This window comes from Suricata suricatta, chromosome 2, assembly GCF_006229205.1.
Source record: "Suricata suricatta isolate VVHF042 chromosome 2, meerkat_22Aug2017_6uvM2_HiC, whole genome shotgun sequence".
Classification (NCBI taxonomy): Eukaryota; Metazoa; Chordata; class Mammalia; order Carnivora; family Herpestidae; genus Suricata; species Suricata suricatta.
Window position 1 is genome coordinate 27,985,329 of NC_043701.1, and position 22,492 is coordinate 28,007,820.

The 22,492-nt window shown below is 39.3% G+C and overlaps 1 protein-coding gene and 1 non-coding gene across 17 annotated transcripts in view; both read left to right on the forward strand.

Moving 5' to 3' along the window:
• Positions 1 to 22,492, forward strand: part of CADPS2 (calcium dependent secretion activator 2) — a 522,703-nt gene that overhangs the window by 430,738 nt on the left and 69,473 nt on the right. For all 16 annotated transcript variants that reach the window (XM_029924158.1, XM_029924180.1, XM_029924174.1 and 13 more), the window contains one exon: positions 12,003 to 12,159. In XM_029924158.1, coding sequence (XP_029780018.1) covers positions 12,003 to 12,159 — 157 coding nt within the window. The remainder of the gene's footprint in view (positions 1 to 12,002; positions 12,160 to 22,492) is intronic.
• LOC115286198 lies at positions 15,006 to 15,135 on the forward strand. The gene has a single exon (XR_003905941.1).

Genomic DNA, 22,492 nt, shown 5'->3' on the forward strand with positions numbered 1-22,492 from the left:
AAGATGGAAAGCTGCACGCTCTCCTGACCGAGCCAGCCAGGCGCCCCGCCTTTTTCTTTCTTAACCAGAAGATCGACTTGTTCTCTGAACGATACAGGGGAGAGAATTTGGTCTGATGCTCAAGTCATTTCCAGAGCACATTAGTAGACTGCACTCCGCGCGGATCATCATTCCGCTGGATGTTCTTTACTTGGTGAAAGCGCTGCTTGGCGGAGGTCATCGTGTGTGCCTCCCGGAGCCCCCGCTGGCTCCTGCGCACGCTTCTCACCTTCCCTGCCCCTCTAGCACAGCAGCAGTTCAGTTTCAGGGCTAAGAAGTCGTTTCTGTCTTTCAGCAATTTCCCAGTCAAGCAGTTTTCACTTCCTTCACGTTTTCGACAGCCCTCCCTTCCCTCTGATGGCCGCTCCACTTCTCCTTTCAGGCTTTTCTTCTGAATTTGTTTTTTTCTTTACAAAGATAGTTTAAGATCCTTTCCAGAAAATCTTTAAGGCTATCTCCACATTCCAGTGCCTAGACTGTACCTGACCAGAAATTTAGGCAAATCAGTATGTCAACCATCCATCCAAAGGCCACTCACTTTGACAGTGCTGGGAGGTCCCGGACTCTGAGAAGAAAGCGCTGAGCTCCCACCAGCACACCGTCTTCACATGCACCATTTGACGGATAAGAAAACTGACCCAGAAAGGTTGACCGACTTGCCAGGAATGCACGGGTGGTTAGTGACGCGACTGCAGACCTGGGTGCTTTGCAGTGAACCACGTTGTTATTTCTCCTTGACTAGAGGGGCAGAGTGGCTGCCTTACCCTGGCCCGCTGCCAGGTGTCACGTCAGACATCACAGCAGCGATGGCAGTACAGAGGGGATGACTACGGTGCAAGCCTGGGGATGCCCCTTCCCATTAATCAGTATTAATTACATAGTATCTGTATCTTGATAGCCAGTGGGATAAACCACCATTTTTAAGGGTGATTTTACATTTCAGCTTAGATTAGCCCCTGGTCCAACAAATATCCCTTATTTTGGAAGAAGATGACCAGCAGGTGGCTTTTAGATATGGCAAAGGTATAGAGGTAGAGTTCCATTTGCAGCAGTGACTCTCAAATGAAATTCCATGGGCATAAATAGCCTACCAAAAATGTCTGCTAATTATTTCATAATGTTTAAGACTGGGTATGTATCCTATATATAATACTGTATAATAATAAGAGTAGTACTTTTCCCTGAAATATGTTTTGAAATATTTTCAGTTTACCATCTGTCTTGGTTATCTCAATATTTATGTTCCTGTATGAATCCATCCAGGGAGAGATTTTGTTGAATCCAAGAGTTGTAAAAAAAGAAAACAACGATGGTTAGTTTGACAGTGGTTTAGGTGTCACCTTCTAGTCTGTTCTGCCAGCTCCTCAAAAGAGCTGACATATTTCTGGAATGTGGCCCCTCAGTGTTACGTTGTTCTCTGTGTATGCGTATGTTCGGGCTGGAAAATCTCCTAGACACTAGATTTGTCTCCAGAGCTTCCAAGATCATCTATAAAATACAGAATTGGAAACTGATCTTTTCTTGAGGAAAAAAAAATGAGCACATAGGTGCATTTCAAAATCAGATTCACTGTTTTTGTTCATTTATACTGTTATCTTTTTTTGTTATTTTAAATCATAAAACAACTACATTTTTAGGGTAGAAGTAATCAAAAGCCTCTGACCTCAAATAAATTAGAAAAGACATAAAGAAATAAGATATTAATAAATGTTCTGCAAGGAAAAATCAGAAGACATTAACAGTGGTCTGACTCCCACAACACGGTAGACATACAGACAGATGGACAGGTAATAGTTAAGAAGCGTCTACATGTGTAAGAGTGTGGTCTCTACACTCCAGCTGGCTGAGATTCAAATTATTGTTTTGTAACCTACCAACTATATGACTTTAGGCAAGTTCTTTAATCTCCCTGAGTTTGCTAACATAGAAAGTAAGAATAATTATGCCATCTACCTTTCTGGAAGGGTTATTTGAAGGGTTAAACAATGTAATGTATAAAAAGCCTTTAGAATAGGGGCACCTGGGTGGCTCAGTCAGTTAAACTTCTGACTCTTGATTTCAGCTCAGGTCATGATCTCATGGTTGTGGGATCGAGCCCTGCATCAGGCTCCACTTTGAGTGTGGACCCTGCTTGAGATTCTCTCTCTCTGCCCCTCCTAAGGTCACTCATGCACGCTCTGTCTCTCAAAAAATAAATAAAAATAAACAATAAAAAGTATTTAGAACACGACTTGGTACATAAAACAGTTAAGCTCACATTATAAGATTTGTATAGAATTCAACTCATTTCTGTAATTACTGATAATGATTACTTTTTTACTTTTGTACAGTAAGAGATTTTCATATTCACTGAACTTCCACATCAACCTTAGGGGAGATGAGGATAAGTATTATTATTGACAATGTGCATAAGAGGAAGTGGAGATCCACCGAGGGAACTGATTTGCCCGTGAGCACTCAAGTCTCACCACTAAGTGCAAAAGCTTGGCACTCTCTTCTACTTTCAGGGTCCATTCTCACCTGCCACTACTTTTAACTACACTCAGAAAACAAACAGCATTCAAAGTATTGTCACCTTGTCACATATATCGTTTTCACTACGTAAGATCTTTTTATGGCTAAAATGTTGGTAGAAATGGTAGGCCTGAAGGATTACAATCAAGTTTTGTATTTTCCTCGCAATCAATTACACATTGCCTTCTGCCCCACCCATCTCACTTACAGAAATTAGTGGCTTGGCACTAGAGCCCACATAACTTTAACCCAGGTAATTTGGACTTGATTGGTGCCCAGCAGATGGTTACATTTCTGAGTGGGACTTCCTCCTTCCTGGTGGAGACTCTGATGCCCTGAATCCTCCTCCATCTCCCAGGAAGTGGTCCTCCAGGGGGGACAACATAGAGCCTCTCTTCTTACTAACAGTCTACAGTGTCACCTAGGGGGATGGCAAAAAAGTAAGGGGGTAGGTGAAAAAGCCACTCTACTTGCAAGGTAACAGCCTGTGACACTTACTTTTTCTTTTCAAAGACCATGATTGCCTAAAATGTTCTCTGGTCATCTTAGGAGAACCATAAGCCTTCGTTACAGATTAGCTTATGCTCAGCAGGAATACAGTTTGAGACACAGACATACACTTCTGCAAAACGTAATGAAAACTGTGACTTCACACCAAAATCTGGCCGTCCTGAAGTTACTCTTTTTTTTAGATAAAATTATGTTTCATTTTATTTCATTCCCCAGCTGTGGCTCGGTCTTCCAAGTTCACTTTAAAAACAGCTGTGGGAATTTTTCTGAGTCTTGAAATAATCCTGACCTAACATGATGGTTGCTTTCTTAATCTTTTAAGATTAAAATTTCTTAATTTTAATCGTTTGTAAAAGTATTGATTGTGAACTAGAAGTGAGACTAGAAGTCTCTCTTTGCAGCACTGCATTTTTGCTAGAGTTTCTCTCCTGCTGCATCTGGAGTCAGGGGCAGGTTCCCCTCAGGTCAGCCACTGCTGCAGCTCTAAAAGACAGGAGCAAGACATATGCAGTCAAATGACACTGTTTTATATTTTACTTTTATATTATTTGTCACACACCCATTTAAGTAGTTGAAAAGTATTCAAAGATAATATTTTGAAAGAGCAATAGTTCATGACATAGAGTATACCATTTCCTACAGTTTTTCACATTTATGTGTTTGTAGCAGCAAAGTTCAGGTCATAAACACTGAGCTGGGCATTAAATGTCCCTAACTCTGACGTCTGTTTATATTCCTCCTGTACGCAATATTGTCTTACATTTACCATCCATTAATTCATTACATGGTGATGTTTTGTTTAATAAATTGTGGGACACTTGGGTGGCTCAGTCAGTTGAGCGTCCAACCTTGGTGAGGTCATGATCTCAGGGTTTTTGAGTTCGAGCCCCACATTAGGCTCTGTGCTGACAGCTCAGAGCCTGGAGCTACGTCAGATTCTGTGTCTCCCTCTCTTTGCCCCTCCCCTGTTCATGCTGTTTCTCTCTATCTCTCTCTCTCTCTCTCTCTCTCTCTCTCTCTGAAAACTAAATAAAACACTAAAAAGAATACTTGTATTAATAGATTGAACATTATCTTGTGATACAAGTTTTTAAGAAATATCCAATGGGTTGATATTTTATAATCCATTTTGTTTTGTGGTTTAACATGTATGTGGTTTTAATCGAATTTACATTTGAAGAAATTAAATGAAGTTTTAAACCATGTATCACATGTTCTTAGAAAGTTCTTGAAAATAAATGTTGACTTTTCTGGACATAGCATGATAAATCCATTTTTTTTTCATTTTTGAGAGAGAGAGAGACAGAGCGTGAGCAGGGAAGGAGTAGAGAGAGGAGACAGGATCTGAAGCAGGCTCCAGGCTTCATGCTGTCAGCACAGAGGCCGACGCAGGGCTCAAACTCATGAACCGTGAGATCATGACCTGAGCCGAAGTCAGAACCTTAACCGACTGAGCCACCTAGGCGCCCCATGATGAATCCTTTTTAAGTGATTCATTCTAATTGGAAAAATAATGAAAATTTCTACATCACAGAAGTGTAAATGTTTTGTATCTGTTTGGTTAAAAAGCTGTAACCCCACCAAAAGGTAAATTTTAAAAAGGGGAGAAAGGAGGCACCTGGCTGGCTCAGCAGGTAGAGCATGCAGCTCTCGATCTTGGGGGTGGTGAGTTCAAGCTCCTCATTGAGTATAGACCTTATTTAATAAAAACCAAATTAAGGTGGGGAGGGGGAGGACTCAAAAACAATTTCACTAAAAACAGTATAAAGAGAGCCTTTATGTATATGAAAAAATGTTCAAACCCATTCATTATTAGAGAAATGCAAATTAAAACAGAACTGAGAGAGAGTAGCCAGAGAAATCCACATTATTTTTTGTATGAATGTGATAAGAGCACTTCACACAAGATGTAGCCTGTGAGCAAAATGTTGAGTGTGTAACAGCACTGTTAAGCATAGACACTGCACTGCACAGTAGATCTCTACGCCTGGTTTGTCTCGTATAACGAAATCTTTGCACCCTGTCACTGATACATCCCTGCTTCTTGTTCCCCGCCGCCATTCTACCCTCTGAACCCACCGTTCCACTCTCTGCTCCTAGGGATTTGACATTTTAGATTTCACTCAGCATAATGTTCTCTAGATTTAACCAGGAAATGGCATGATTTCCTTCTTTTTTAAAGGAATTTCCATTGCATATAAATACCATAGTTTCTTTATCTATTCATCTGCTGATGGACATTTAGGTCGCTTCCAAGTCTTAACTATTGTGAAGAATGCTGTAATGAATAGGGCAATGCAGAGATCTCTTTGGGATTCTGATTTCAGTTCCCTCAGATGGATACTCAGAAATGGATCGTGTGGTACTTCTATTTTTAATTTGTTGAGAAACCTCCATACTATTTATCACAATGGCGGTAGCAATTCACATTGTCGGCAACAGTATATAAGAGTTCTTCTACATCTTCAACAAAACTTATTTTTTTAATAGCCACCATAATAGATGTTACATGATAATTCATTGTGGTTTTGATTTGCATTTGAAAATCAAATTATTATTAATGATGCTGAGGACGTTTTCATATAGCTATTGGCCATTTGTAAAGCTTCTTCAGAGAAATGTCTGTTCAGGTCTTTGGCCATCTTTTAATCAGGTTATTTGGGGCTCTCATGCTGTGGAGTTGTAGGGTTCTTTTTATACTTTGGATATTAACCCTTTATCAGATAAACACTTTGCAAATATTTTCTCCCATTCCTTAAGTTGCCTTCTCATTTTGTTGATAGTTTCCTTTTTAGTTTGACATAGTCCTGTTTATGTATTTTTGCTTTTGTTGTCTTGTGCTTTTGGTGTCATATTCAAGAAATCATTGGGTTATTGTCCCTTATGATCATTTTTATTCCCATGGCATCGGTTATAATGACTTCTCTTTCATTTATGATTTTATTTGCATCTTGTCTTTTTCTCTTTATTAATCTAAAGTTTTATTGATACTGTTTATATTTTAAAAAATTTAACTCTTAGTTTCACATACTTTCTATTGTTTCATATTCTGTATTTCATTTATTTAAGCTCAAATCTTTATTATTTTCTTTTTTTTCCTAACCTCAGATTTAGTTTGTTGTTTTCTAGTTCCTTGAGGTGTGATGTGAGGTTGTTGAGATCTTTCTACTTTTTTAATATAGCTATTTATTGCTGTAAGCTTCCTTCTTAGAATTCCTTTTTCTGCATCCCATACATTTTGGTGTGTAGTGTTTTCATTTTTGTTTGTCTCAAGATATTTTCTATTTCCCTAACAAATTTTTATTTGACTCAATGGTTGTTCAAGAGTGTCTTGTTTATCTCCATGTATTTGTGATTTTTCTGTTTTCCTTTTGTTACTGATTTCTGATCTCCTTCCACTGTTGTAAGAAAAGATACATGAGATGATTTCAAAAGTTCAGAATTTTTTTGTGACTTGGCATGTAATGTGTCCCGGGTGTTGTTCTGTGTGTGGTTGAGAAGAATGTGCAGTCTGTGCCTGTTGGGGAGAATGTTCTGTATCTGTCTTTTAGGTCTATCTGGTCTAAAGTGTTTTTCAAGTCTGCTGTTTCCTTATTAATTTTCTTTCTGGATGAGATCTATTATCAAAAGTATAGTTTTAAAGTTTCCGAATATAATTATATTGCTTTCTATTTCTGCCTTAACATCTGTCAATGTTTTTTTTTTTTAATATATTTAGGTGCTCTGAGCTTGGGTGCATATATATTTTTAATTATTCTTGTTGGTAAATTGACTCTTTAATCATTATATAGTGACCCACTTTTTCTCTTATGGAAGTTTTTGACTTAGAGTCTATTTTGTTTGAGGTCAGTATAATCACGCCTATTCTCTTTTGGTTACCGTTTGCATAGAGTATCTTTACAATCCCGTCACTTCAGCCTATGTGGGTTCTTAAATCTAATGTCTCTCATAAGCATAGAGTCGGATTTTGTTGTTTTATTCATTTATTCCATTTGTGTCTTTTGATTGGGGAATTTAATTCATTTACACTTTAAGTATTCTTAGGTAAGAATTTACCTTTTAATTGGACTCCAGACCTTTTAACAACCTTTTTAAAAGTGGTAACAACTTAAATTTAATTACATACAAAAACACTACACTCCTACTTACCCCACTGACACACTCACACATTATGTTACTGATATGAGAATTGACTTATTTTATACGGTATATCCATTAACAAATTTGTTTTAAAATTTTTATGGTAAAAAACTTTTGTTAATACTCTGCATACTCATCATGAGGGTAATAAAAGTTGAATTGAGACCGTTTTTAGTCATAACTGAAATTTACATTTTGATCAGTTGACATCAGATTTCACAAAGCCCAGTTAAGTATAAAGTGAAGAGTAACCAGTCCATTCAAAGCATGGGATTAGTAGACTCAGACATTTTGAAAGTCTGTCCTTGAAGGACTAAAAGAAAAGTATGTCCTAATCTTTTACATGAGGAATCGATGTTCTTTCACTCCCCTTACTCTGAATTATATTTGTAGTTCCCACATTTAAGAAGACCTAAAAATGTGAGCTCAAAATACAAGACTACCAAATTAAAATTTTTGTTGACATTAGATCCCGCAAAGGCTCTAGGAAAAAAAAAAAAAACAGTACTGCCTGTAAATGTCTTCTCTCTATGTAAATATGGATTTCTTAGGGAGCTAGATTCTCCATTAAAGGTATTTTTAATTAGTTGGGCCAACTTCTCATATTTATGGCACATTTAAAACCTAGACTATAGTTTGCTCCTTTCTATGAATGAAATAGACCTAAGGGAAGAAGACACTTAAATCTTTGTATTTCAGTATGAGTTATCTGATTTGGATTTGATTTTTCTTTATAAAACCCATACTCAGTCATTAGAGTCATGTTTATCTACTTAGCAGTTTAGGGAAGATTTTAGCAATTTTGTGGTTGGTGAGATTATGGTTCTCGTAAAGTGCCAGTGTTTTATAAAACAGCGTTCTTGTAATTTTACAGGCTTTTGTGATGGACTACTGTTTTGTTATATAATTTTGAATTGGTTTCTTTCTGTTTTCATTTGTTTGTGTAATTTCAGGAGAAATTCTGAACATCTGAGTCCTGGATAATACTAATAAACTAATAATTGCAGAAGTTTTTTGCTTTTTTTTTAAAAAATACTTTTCTTGAGCACTTGGGTGGCTAAGTTGGTTGAGCGTCCAACTTCAGCTCAGATCACGATCTCACTGCTCATAAGGTCAAGCCCCACGTCATGCTCTGTGCTGACAGCTCAGAGCCTGGAGCCTGCTTTGGATTCTGTATCTCCCTCTTGCCCTGCCCCTCCCCTGCTCACACTCTGTCTCTCTCTCTTTCATGAAAATAAACATTAAAAAAATTTTTAATACTTTTCTGTTTTAGGTTTTATACTAGAATTGAAAATGATTTGTGCACCCCTATTATAGTACTATATTACTATTAGTCTATGTATTTATCTTTGCCAGTGAGATTTATACTTTTATATATATATATATATACACATAATATATACACATATATATATACATGTATGTATATATATATTTAATTCTGTTATTTTTTTTTAACAATTATTTTTAAGAGACAGAGGTAATGTGTGAATGGGAGAGTGACAGAGAGAGACACAGAATCCAAAGTAGGATCCAGACTCACAGCTGTCAGCACAGAGCCCAACATGGGGCTCAAACTCACAAACTGTGAGATTATGACCTGAACCAAAGTCGAATGCTTAACCGATCAAGTCACTCAGGCATCCCAGTAAATAGATATACATATATATTTAAAGTTTATTTATTAAAAAAAAAAAAGAAGTTTATTTATTTTGGGGGAAAGACAGAGAGAGTGCAAACAGGGGAGTGGTAGAGAAAGAAAGGGAGAAAGAGAATCCAAAGCAGACTCTGCACCATCAATGCAGAGCCCAATGCAGGGCTTCAGCTCAAAACCACAAGAGCATGACCTGAGTCAAAATCAAGAATAGGAGGCTGGGACCCCTGGGTGGCTCAGTCGGTTAAACATCCGACTTCGGCTCAGGTCAGATCTCACGTTGGTGGGTTCGAGCCCCACGTCGGGCTCTGTGCTGACAGCTAGCTCAGAGCCTGGAGCCTGCTTCCTGTTCTGTGTCTCCTTCTCTCTCTGCCCCTCCCCGTCTCATGCTCTGTCTCTCTCTGTATCAAAAATAAATAAAACATTAAAAAAAAAAGAATAGGAGGTTAAATCACCCCTATATTTTCATATATATTTGTGTTAATGTTTAGCATTCTTTAAATTTGGAAGAATTTCCTTTAGTATTTTTCTGTAAGGCAAGTCTAGTGGCAATGAGCTTTTTTAGCTTTTGTTGGTCTCAGTAAGTCTAACTGTCCTTCATTTTTAAAGTGTGCTGGTTGACATTTATTTTTAGCATTTGTATGTATCTTATTACTCTCACCAAGCCACCAAGGTTTCTGATGAGAAATCTGATAGTTTTGGTGGGTTTGGTTACTTTTCTCTTGCTGCTTTCAAAATTCTCTTTCGCTTTGGGCAGTTTAGTTATAATTTGCCCTGGTGTGGACTTTTTTACTCAAGCCATTTGGTGTCCTTTAGATTTCATGAATCTGGATGTCCAGTTCCCTATCCAGGTTTGGAGGTTTTTAGCCACTATTTCTTTTTTTTTATTATTTAAAAAAAATTTTTTTTTTACTGTTTTATTTATTTTTGATACAGAGAGAGACAGAGCATGAGAGGCAGAGGGGCAGAGAGAGAAGGAGACACAGAACCAGAGGCAGGCTCCAGGCTCTGAGCTAGCTGTCAGCACAGAGCCTGACGTGGGGCTCGAACCCACAAATGTGAGATCTGACCTGAGCCGAAGTCGGAGGCTTAACTGACTGAGCCACCCAGGCGTCCCCAGCCACTATTTCTTTTAAATGAGCTTTCTGCCCCTTTCCTTTTCTCTCCTCTCTTTGGGACTCCTATAATATCTATCACTGGTTTAATTAGAGATATAAGTCCTGTAGACTCTCTTTGGTTTTTTTTTATTCTTTTGTTGTTATTGTTTTTCTGAGTAGAGAACTTCAGATTACTTGTCTTCAAGTTCATTGATTTGATTCTTTCTTCTTGATCAACTCTATGGAAGCTCTCTGTTGAATTTTGCAGTCATTGTTCTTCAGTTCTAGAGTACTTGTTTAGTTCTTTACATGGTTTCTGTCTTTTTGTTGAAATTCTCTTTTTTCTTTTTAATACATTGTTTTCCTGATTTTATTTAGTGGTCCATCTGTGTTCTCTTGTAGCTCATTGAGCTTCTTTAAGATGATATTTTTGTATTCTTTCACACACATTGCAGATCTCCATGTCTTTGGAGTCGGGTCCTGGGGCTTTATTTTGTTCTTTTGTTGGTATCATGTTTCTTTAATTCTTCAAGACTTGTGTTGGTGTCTGCACATTTGAAGAAACAGTCATCTCTTGTAGTTGCTACAGACTGGCTTCCTCAGGGAAAACCCTTCACCAATCAGCCCATTAAGACATTAAGAGAGAGATTCTTGGTGGGCTGGTTGGTAGACTTTATAGGCTAGCTGGCTGGCAGGGACCACAGGAAATTGGGCCTGCTGCTGGGGTCTATGGGCAGGCAGTCTTGGTGCTGTGGTCCATGGTCAGACAGACCACATGGTTTTCAAGAACCTTCTAAAAAGTAAATATTATTTTTACTCATCTAAACAGCAGATTTTTTAAGTGAATATTACCGTGACCTAAAAACCACTAGAAATACCTACCTGACTATAAGGTAATGAATAGAAGATATACAGACTTGTCTTTGTAGCATTATTGTCTAATTTAATAGGAATAAATTAAAATACTCACATAGTCATATATGCAATGCCAAGACCTGCAAAATTAAAATGTTGGGCATCAGAAAATCTGTGTAAGACTAGATAAGACAAAGGCCATCAAAGCACCTAGTTTCCATCAGAGGGTTAAGAAATCACTCTCTTTGGGGGCGCCTGGGTGGCTCAGTCGGTTAGGCATTTGACTTTGGTTCAGGTCATGATCTCATAGTTTATAGTTCGAGCCCCACATCTGGCTCTCTGCTGACAGCTCAGAGCCTGGAGCCTTCTTCAGATTCTGTGTCTCCCCCTCCCTCTGGCCCTCCCATGCTCATGCTCTGTTTCTCTCTGTCTCTCAGTAATAAATAAATGTTTAAAAAAAGTGCATTTCCCTTACTAAAAAAAAAAATTACTCTCTATGGAAGTATATTTTAGCTTTAGACCTTAGATTTATTTTTAAAAGTACTGCAAAAAGAAAGTAATATTTTTTAAATGTGAGAAAAAATTTTATACAGAAATTTTAAATAAGCAAATTTGGCATCAAATGAAATGTGAAATCTAAAATAGAATTAAAATGCAAAATGACATGTATCACTTTAATTTAAAAATACATGTTTAATATATAACATTTGAAAATACAAAAAACAGGGGCGCCTGGGTGGCTCAGTCGGTTAAGCCTCTGACTTCGGCTCAGGCCAGATCTCACGTTCGTGGGTTCAAGCCCCGCGTCAGGCTCTGGGCTGACAGGTAGCTCAGAGCCTGGAGCCTGCTTCTGGTTCTGTGTCTCCTTCTCTCTCTGCCCCTCCCCCTCTCATGCCCTGTCTCTCTCTGTATCAAAAATAAATAAAACATTTAAAAAATAAATAAATAAATAAAATAAAAAACAAAACAGAAAAAATGTATCTCCTAATTTAAGTAAAACTACTATGAGTTTTTTGGTGTATTTCTACTATTGCTCTTTTCTGTGAGTAGACATATTTTAAAATGTGTTATATTTCCTATTTTGTAGCATTGTACTACAGTTTCACTTTTAATGACGTGTTTTCCGGTAGCACAGTATTTGTGTGTTGCTAAGAAGTACTCTAATTTTACATTATTTCTTTATGCTTTGACAGGCATTTGCCTGGTGGCCCGATTTACTGGCAGAGCACGCAGAGAAATTTTGGGCTTTATTCACAGTGGATATGGATACCGCGCTGGAAGCCCAGCCACAGGACTCCTGGGATAGTTTTCCTCTTTTCCAACTGCTTAATAATTTCCTCAGAAATGACAGTAAGCGTGTGCTTTTTCTTTCGTATATGAAATGGTGGGGCGGGGGTGGGGATGGGGAGGGTGCCGTAGAGAATGTTGTGTGAGTGAATGTGTATTTATAGAGCTCTCGCACTCACTGAACAAGCCTGACATAGAGAACGTTAACGTTTGCTCGGTCTCCCTGACTTATGCAGGCTGGGTTCCGGGGGAACCCAGTAACACGCCCAGATTGCTCCACTGGCCTGCGACGGTCCTCTGATTTCTACCCTCCTGCTCTTATCAAGAACGGCTAACATAGGCACCCTCATTGTACCAGTGAATCAGAAAATCTTCAGAGGTTAGCATTCCTAAAGCACTTGAGAATACTACATCTGACAGACAACTTAGAAATGTGCCATTATTCTAGGACTCCTGCCTTGTGAAGGCTTCTTCTAATATGCATTCTGATAATATTGTCTGCCTGAGAGGGATTCACTTCCATAATGGTGGTGTCAGACTGCTATGTGGGATGCGTTGCTCTGTTTTTAGAAATTTAAGAGGATGTACAGGTCCTCTGTTGAGACCTTGCTTTCCAGTGCAATCATAACTTTTACAACTTTTCTGGTTCCTGGTCTTCCAGAAGCCAGAACAAACCTAGTTTTACATCAGACCTTTATAGGCACATTTCTTAACACACAGATGCCTAGGCCTTTCCTGTGATGATTCTTTTTAAAGTTCCCTTAAACCCAGGTTTGCTTACTACTGACGGCCTTTGCTTTAACACTTGCAGTGATCACAGGGTCACCAAGTACCTGTTCTATCCAGTTCATCCCATCACAGATCAGGCGGATCTCTGCTTCCTCCAACCCTCTGCTTCTGACTTGTTCTACTTGATTCATGTAACCACCTGCCACTATTGTGTGTTTTCTTCCCTGAGCCATTATTGCTCAGCCATTCAGCCCTTCCTCACATGGCAGTGGTTCTCGGCCCACTACCACCCTTGTCACCTTCCCCTGCACAGACCTCACTCCGTGTATCAGCATTGCTCTGGAGGGTGGTGCTGCGAAGAGCACGGTGCTCACAATGTGACCCGAGTACCCCAGACCCCCAGGAGAGCTGCTGTCCCTCTGCCCTGTCTTTGTGCAGCCCACACCATTCTAACTGCCCAGGAGCGCAGTCACCCTGTGATACATTGCAAACCTAACTCCAGATCCTTTGACTGCCTGCCCTCTTTCCAGGACACCACTTTTACGTACTTCTAGGCTTAAACTTGAATCCATGTCTTTACATTTATCTTTGTTTTTAAAAAAAAAAATTACTCTTGGGGCACCCAGGTGGCTTGGTCAGTTAAGCATCTGACTCTTGATTTTGGCTCAGGTCATGATCTCAAAGTTCATGAGTTTGAGCCCTGGGTCAGCTCTGCACTGACAGCATGGAACCTGCTTGGGATTCTCTATCCTTCCCTCTCTGCCCCTCGGCTCTTCCTTGTCTTCTCTCCTCTCTCTCTTCTCTCTTCTCTCTCTCCTCTCTCTCTCTTTCTCTCTCTCTCTCTCAAACATTTTTAACTTTTTTAATAAAAAAATTACTCTTTTAGTTTTGTTCGTCACTCTTTTCTGTTACATCTTACCTTTCTTTTGTTGTTCATCCCTTTCAATCTCTGATAAAACTGTAACTGTCTTACTGGGGGGAAAGTACACATTAATGTGAAATTGTGTGTAATATTAGACACCCCATGGACATCAGATTTAGGATAGCAGGTCAAGTACATTTTTTTATAGTAAGAGAGGCATCATTTTTAGTAATTAATAATATGGACTGTGATGCCAGAGAGATTCACATCTGTCTCTGCCACTTTCAACCTGACCTTTGACATTAGCTTAACCCTTGTGAACTTTAGGTTCTTCCCCTACAAAGGAAGGAAATAATAGTACTTATAGTGTCACTGGTGGTGAGGGTCGAACACCGTAATAGCTCACACATAGTACATACAAAGTAAATGTTACAGGTATTAGTCTGAAAATTTCAGTCCTGACAACCAATTTCATTCTCCTATCCAATTTCATTTCCAAAAGATCTTACTGGAAAGACGAAGAACCACAATGTCTACTCTCAGAAGTAGCTAAACCTACCTTATCCATTTGTGTATCATTCATTCTGCAAATGATCGCGGCCAGCTTTTAAGTTGTACTGCGGTTCCCTCCTGTCAGCTAGCAGGCTTCGAACGACCTTCTTCTTTTCTCAGTCTCTTAGCATCATTCATTTTCTCCTAAGAAATTATGTCAGGTATCATATTAAGTCAATAAACCTGCTGCCAAAAATAAATATATGTATTATTCATTACGTCCCTTACTAAAAATAAATAAGTGTAGGCTTATTTTGAGCATTGCTTCCTCCATTTGTATGAAAAAGTCAAGAATTGACTATATTTGGATTTATTTGGGAGTTTATTCAAAGATGAGGCACGTATTAATGTTCATAGTCAAACAGTAAAGATGATGAATCATTTAACTTATTCAACATATCAGAATTTATTCATGGAGAAAACAAGTGTAGACTTCTTAGAAATTTTGGGGGAGAACCTATACTGCAAACTCCAATGATTTCGCATCCTTTAATATTTTTTTTTTTTAAGTTTATGTATTTATTTGGTGGGGAGGGGCAGAGAGAGAAGGAGAGAGAGAATCCCAAGCAGGCTCTGAGCTGTCAGCAGGGAGTCCACAGGGGCTCAATCCCATGAATCATGAGATCATGACCTGAGCCGAAGTCAAGAGTAGGACCCTCAACTGGCTGAGCCACCCAGGCATCCCTAATATTTATTTTTAAGAAGAGTTCTTACATTGCAGGGGTGAATTTATGAGAGCTATTTCAAAAAGAACACTAAAACGAAGGACCTCTCTCCCATGGGGCTGTGTGGGTCCCTCTTCTCCTTGGCCAGGGTTGGAGGCCACGATCAGCTCTCAAGGATCATTGTCAGGGCTATCATAAGCTGGTAGCCTGATTTTCCTGCCTCAGACATGTGTAGTTGCTGGGAACCCCCACTTGGTCTATACCAGGCATGTGGACCCCACAGCCACACTGGGGTCTGAAGTGGCAGCACTGAGCAGGGGCCCTCTGGCTCCTTGGATAGTGCCAGACTCTCATGAGCTGATTGATGCTGGCCTATGTTGCCCCAAAAGTAGCCCCCGGCCTGCCCACAGGCAGCACCTAACAAACACACCTAAAGAGGGTCTTGTGTGGGATTGCAAGGTGTGGGGTGCTGAGGAAGAGCTGTGAGTGTTTTCGAGTGCTAGCAGTTTTTCTTCACTAACAAAAGTTCTAAAAGCATCTTATTTTGTTCTAAAAGCAATAAACCACTTTCTATAGAACTATAGAAATAAAAAGGAACACTAAAATGAGAATAGCAGAAAGTTCATTTCTAGCCACACTGAGGATATTGAAGTCAAAAGAATTAAATTTTAAATTAAATTTAAAATTTCCTATTTTAAACCATTTCTGTAACATTGGCTACTATTAAATGCATAAAGTATAGTTTTATGTTGTTATGTTGTACACTCTTCAATTAAAACGTGGAAGCATCTATTACTGATCTCTTTTGAGCGCTATCAATTTTGCGGTAAGTCTAGATCTTGGCTTTGATCTTGCAGTGATTAACAGATTTGAGAAAACATCAATTATTTCAAAGAAAAACAGCTCCTTTGTGTAGTGAGGTAAATAGAAAAGTTCCCCAGTGCCATAATTTCCTTTTGGTATTGGGAGCACAGTATAGTCTGGGGAATTGAAATACAATGCAGTGACTTTCATCTCAAACTCAGAAGTTACTATCCAAAGCCAAGACCACTGAGTATCTTGGTAGTTGGTAAAATATACTTTTTTTTGCTATTAATATCACTCTTGATAATAATGAATATTGTTAATAATAATGTGTTTGTTTTATTAAATTCCTGAAATATTCAGTTGGCGATTTAGTGAATTCAATTCAAATGTTAAAATGTCACCCTAGGGCTGCCCCTGTATTGACCTTTTGGAAAGCTTTAGGAAAACATAAAACTTCTATTCTTTTAATCCCCCATAGAAAGAAAGAGGCTTACATCAGGGCCGTGGCATGAGAGCTTTTCCCACATTGACCCAATTAACATTAGAGTCCAAACTCTAGTTAATTACAACTTTAGCCAGGGGTAATAGAAACAGATCACTCTGAAACGTCCCGTCTTGAAACTGGAGACAGTTTGCTAAATACCAGGGCTTACTGTTGGCCCACGTGTGATACACAACTAATATGTTTGTGGTTTGTAGTAATGTTGCATGCTTATGTTTCCTTTTCCAAATGAAAAATTACTCGCACATCTCCAAGTAGTGGAGGTATGGGTTAGAGTTTTTACATTTATTTGTGCCTTGAAAATTTGGTAGTAGCCGAGTTGTTTGGGGTTTTGTTTTTTAATGAATAATTCAGTATGTCTCCACTGGTTGCTTCCCATCTTTCTTAAGGCTTGGCTATTTTAAAAATAGGTGTTTATCTTATGGAAAGGGAACACGATTTTAAACAGAGTTCTCCATTTTCCAGCCTAGAAGGTAAATCCCTAAGAGGCGACGTGCCTCCGCAAGAGCTCGCTGGGGGGAGTGACAGGCAGAGGTGAACAAGAACCTGCCCCTTGGTCTCCAGTTCAGTCTTGGCCTGCACTGACACAAGCAGATTCTGGGGCATTTACAAAATAATGTCTTTTAAAGGAAGATGAGAGATGGGGCGCCTGGGTGGCTCAGTTGGTCGAGTGTCTGGCTTCAGCTCAGGTCATGATCTCTTAGTTCGTGGGATTGAGCCCCGCGCCGGGCTCTTTGCTGACAGCTCGGAGCCTGGAGCCTGCTTCAGATTCTGTGTCTCCCTCTCCCTCTGACCCTTCCCTGCTCACGCTCGCTCTCTCTCTCAAAAACAAAGAAAACATTTTTTTTAACAAATTAAAAGAAGATAGGAGATTCCACAAAGTTTTATTTTGACCTCAGAAATTTTTCATAAAGCCCTTGAGTTGTGGGGGCAGAGGAAGAGAGTTGGGTAAAGGGTACAGAAAGAATCAGATACCGGTATATGTTGTCCTATCATGTATGATGTGAAACATCATGATGAGAATGCCAGGACTGAACTAATTAGTAGGGGGAAAGATTCAAGACGGCCAATTCAGGTTCTGTTGTAAGGAGAAAAATTCTGTCAGGGTCATGCATCTTTTCTTAGAGTTAGGCATGATTAAGGAAAGTCTTAGACTTAAGAACCCTTGGAGATGAAATGTGGTTTTCTTCCCGGGAAGAGTATCAGCTGCGCCATAATTTTAGCAACTGTCCCCAATCTCCCACCCCTCACAGACTCACCCACTGATTCCCAGAGCAGGACAGATGATGAAAACAATCTCCGACTTCTTCATTTCTGTCCAGAAAAGACTGAGCTCCCTGCTCGTCCCTCCATCCTACCTCTGTCCACCCTGATCCACTCCCCCCGCCCCAACCAAAGAGATAATTAGATGGGTAATCACTTTAAATGGTATCTAAGGAAACAATTTTGAGAAAGAGATATATTAAAGATGAGGGAAAATAAATGTTTTCATAATGAAGCAATTAGCATGATAGTTACATGATACCGCGGGACTATGACGCTAGGACAAATGGATTCTGCCCTTCATGCTGCCTTCCACAATTGTCCTGTCGATGACAGATATGGCAAGTGACCGCTTCTGACAAATGAAAGCCATCTGCAAATGGCACAAATCATTTCTTTCAGCACTACTGAAAGGCAAACCCTTGGAGCTAGTCACCTTTTAATCTGTGGATATGTTAGCAAGTGGCAAATGACCATTCTTTTGGGAACTGATTCCCGAGCGAAAAATACCACGGTGCTTCTTCTTTAATTAACAGCCTTTTCACATTGCTAGCACATTAAAGCCATCCTGAAGAACACCCGTGCTTATATAATCAATGTCACAGCGTCTCTGCCTAAACGAATAATAAATGTTCAGGCTCTGCACTAAGTGAAAACCTATTCTCCAAGACTTTCACCTTCATAAAGATGGGCTCATAAAAATCGAAAAAGGAAAAATTGGAATGTGGTCTCATGAGGATAAAAAGGCTAGTGTTAATAATTAACAAGGAGAGTGAAGTGGAGTCAAATTAGCCATAATAGAGCCCAGAGTGACTGGCAAAGTCACCTCTCATTATCAAAAAACTCATTAAGAAATGAAGAAGTGGAAATCCCGCTGGGTTATTCTCACACTTAGGCTGTATCAGAGATTATTTTTCTGATTTCTTTCAGATGAAGAACTGTTAGGTCACCATATTGTATATTAGGTTAATCTTCAAGCTTTGAAATATGGAGGGCCGACACCTGCGTGTTATCCTACCTCAAGCGCTTAAATGAGCCGGGCATCTGAAATTCACGAAGTGGTGTTTATAAATACATCTACAAGGCACAGTGCAGAAAGACTACAACAGGGCTGTGTGCCAAGCTAGCTTTATAGATAGGCACGTTTACAAATGATGAGATGACTATGAAAATACAAAAATGTACTTAACTCCAGGTTCCAGAGTTGACTGAATTCAAAATGAGATGTCAGAATTGGTTTTGCCAGTGTGTATGAAAAATAGATATGAAACCAAGCAGTCACTAGCTTTTTTTTTTCAGTTGAGTGCTACAGCATTGCTCTAGATTCTTTACCACATGTAGACGTTTAAAATTTTTAGTCTGCTTTTTATATTTTCGTAGAACTTAGTGCCTTAAAAAAATAACCCACTCTAAAATGCCTACATGTCCCTCACAGTAGATTTGCAGAAAGCTCTGTAACTCTTGACGGCCATGCGCATCAAGAAGCCTACACTTGAGGGCTATTGATCATGTCACAGCCGTACTCAACTGTTTTCATCACCCAAGGCCAGCATCGAGGAACAAAATCCCAATCAGAAAGCTGTATGTACCTGGACTAAAATTACAAACTTCTCCATAGGGACTTCGTATTCATCTCATAAAAGACAGCATGAGAAGAGCAGGACCAGGAGACTTCTTTGTCTATCTTCACCCTAAGCCTTCCTTAATGTTTATATTGATTTTTTTCCTCAAATTAATTCTTCAAGAAACAGGTGCCAAATGCCTAAAATTTACAAAATCCCAGTCACTTTGCAGAAACCTGGATTAAAAACAGTCCTGGCCCTTGAAATGTATATCATCCAATAAAGCATATGGATATATATGCCCTAGTGACTCTAATGCAATAGGTTGTAGAAGTATAACTCAATTATGTGTGCTGTACCACAGCATCTTTAATTATAGTTTTCAACTTGGAGTTGTTGGATTTGGGGTTGTTGTCCAAAATATGGGAAACATTGTAACACCAGCGCTATTGCTCCTTAGGTAGGTTAGGTAGATACATAGGTAGGTAGGGAGGTAGGTAGGTAGGTAGGTAGACAGGTAATTTTTAACAAGTGCACCAAGAAGAAAGGAAGAACTGGATGTGATTTTAGGAGGTTCTTATGCTAGTAGTTGCACAAATTAATATTACCAAGCTATATAGATTTACTAATCAAGCTTGTAATTAAAAGGAAAATAAAACCCAATGGGTTTCCTATTCTGCTTAAAGGGATGCTCTGCAGAATGATATTCTACGTTCAAAGGCATCCTCTCAGAGTTTCTTTTAGGAGTGGATTTTTGTTGGTGTTTATTTGGTAAACACACACTTATGTAGTACCTGTGTAATGTGCCAGATTCTTGGCTGAGTGCTATTCCGAGATCTCAGGAGATTGCTTTGTTTCACTGTGTGTATTTTCTTCCTTGTACATCATTCTGATTGAGCCTGAAGTCCCCCTGACTTTTCTCCTGAAGCCCTTGTTCAGATTTCAGTGATCCTCATTGTATACATTTGTCGACTAGTTTTATATCTTAGTCTGCTGGGTTTTCATTGTGCAGGATCCATACGGTTTGTAGTCTCTTGAATAATGGTTGTTTTATGGCTAAGTCTTGTTTTTATTGTGGTCAGTGCTCTTTATTTTGCTGGTCATGAATTACTAGTTTTCCTTCTCAAATGGCTATTTAGAATTAATGCTGACTAATTGGAAGGGGGTGGCACAATATAAAATTGGATTATATGGGCTCAGGAGTCAATAGCATATTTTTACCCTAAAAAGAATACAGGAACTCCTTTTCTGCTTATTCTTCATTTATGCAGTAATTATTATCTCAGTAATTGTTATTAATTGGAGCATAGTTTCTATTCTTAGTTGAAATCGTACTATTAAAAGCCTTACTATTAAAAGTATGACAAGTACTTTTGTAAATGTATGACTCTTTTTGGTATGTAAATAATCAACACTACTTTATTAATTATTGGGATGCTCAAAATAATTGGGCACATCTGCATCCCTAGTTTACCTTTTATTTAAGCCTTTTGCTTCCTTTCTGCCATTCCTAATTGTACTGTTCAGCTAGATGTCATTGATGCTTCATTATTCTCTGACAAGGTGATATTTGGAAACATGGAATCTCTGTGGGGAAAAAGATTATTTAACAAAGTAGATGCTGATTCTCCACTTAGATTCTTGTAACCACTGTTTTAGATCCCTTCCAAGCCATCCTATCTACTTCCACACCTCGGATGTCATGTCAGAAGCATTCTTGGAGGAGGCCACATTGAGAGGTTGCCTCTTGGAATGAGCTGTTAGAATGGGGCCTTGCACAGGCTTCATCTGGACAGGTGGCAGCCCCACATCGCAGCCTGGCTGTACTCAGCCATATGGAGAAGATAGAGGCACTCATTCTGACGCCTGGGGCTACATATTAAGAGGGCTTTTGAGGTGTCTGATAGGAGTGGCATGCAAACTGGCATATGGACAACTGAGAAAAAGAGCATACATTTACATATGCAACTACAGCCTCGAGTGTGTTTCTCTAGTCTTGCCTTTTGACACGAAGCTTTCACTTTTCTGTCTTGCCCTTGCTGCATTTTTTCTGTATTTCTCTTCATCTTTCCTCTTCTCTCTCTTCCTCTCTCTCTCTATCCCTCCCTTTTCCACCCCCACCCCCCACCTTTCTGGGGTCTAATTACCAAAGAAATAATACTGCCAATTGCCAGTTTTCTAAACTTTGGAAAATGGGCCTATAATTTGATTTTTTAAAAATAAAAGGAACCCCCCCTGCTGCAACATGGGCAGACTTTGGGCCAGAATTAAGCGTTTGTGACAGGTCTTAGGAAATACAGAAAACCTCCATTTTCTCCTAATCTTTAGGATGTGTTAGTTTGTATCCAGAGTCATGACTCTACAGAAAAAAGGATTCCTTTTGCCACAGTCATTAAAATAAGAAACATAGCCACATTCATATCCGGTAGAATTTTTAGCTGTCTGGTCTTGGACATATGGACTATCCCATTTTTAAATAGGATATTCAGGGACACACATGAGTAGCTGAGCAGGTTTAGCTTCTGACTTCAGCTCATGATCTCACAGTTCATGAGTTTGAGCCCCACGTCAGGCTCCGTGCTGGCAGTGCACAGCATGCTTTGGATCCTCTGTTTCCCTTTCTTTTTGTACCTCCCTTGTGCTCTCACTCTTCCTCAAAAATAAACAAACATTTAAAAAAAATAGACTATTCATACCAATACTATGTAATGCCATATATTCTTTATAAAACTTGAAGAGAGATACAGGCATCCATAAGTTCTTAGACAGTTTTCTGAATAAAAATGTAGTCATCTTAATGTTGTATCCAACTCGTTATTCACCCAACAAACATTTGAACATTTGCTCGGAGCCAGGCACTTTGCTAGATAGTAAGAATACAGACATGGTTCCTGCCTTAAGGACCTTGTATCCTTATGGGGAGATTAGAAATGGCAGTAGATACAGAAGTATAATATAGACCACCATGGAAGCCCGTACAAGGTAGAGAGTAAATGAGGGAAACCAGTAACAGGGCAAGGAGATAACAGAACAAACCGTGGACTTGAACTGAACCATGCAAATCATTATGGCTGGACCACAGGAAGTATGAGGGCCAGGCAGCAGAGAGGAGCCAGAGAGATCATGTTAAGATACATCATGGGGGCACCTGGGTGGCTCAGCCGGTTAAGCGTCCGGCTTCGGCTCAGGTCATGATCTCACAGTTCGTGGGTTCAAGCCCCGCATCGGGCTCTGTGCTGACAGCTAGCTCAGAGCCTGGAGCCTGCTTTGGATTCTGTGTTTCCCTCTCTCTCTGACCCTCCCCTGCTCGTGCTGTCTCTCTCTGTCTCTCAAAAATAAATAAATTAAAAAAAAAAAAGATACATCATGGATGGCCTTCATACCATGCAAAGGCTTTTAGAGTTTGTTGTGATGATCCACTAAAGGTTTATGGTCTTTAGGAAGGACATTACTC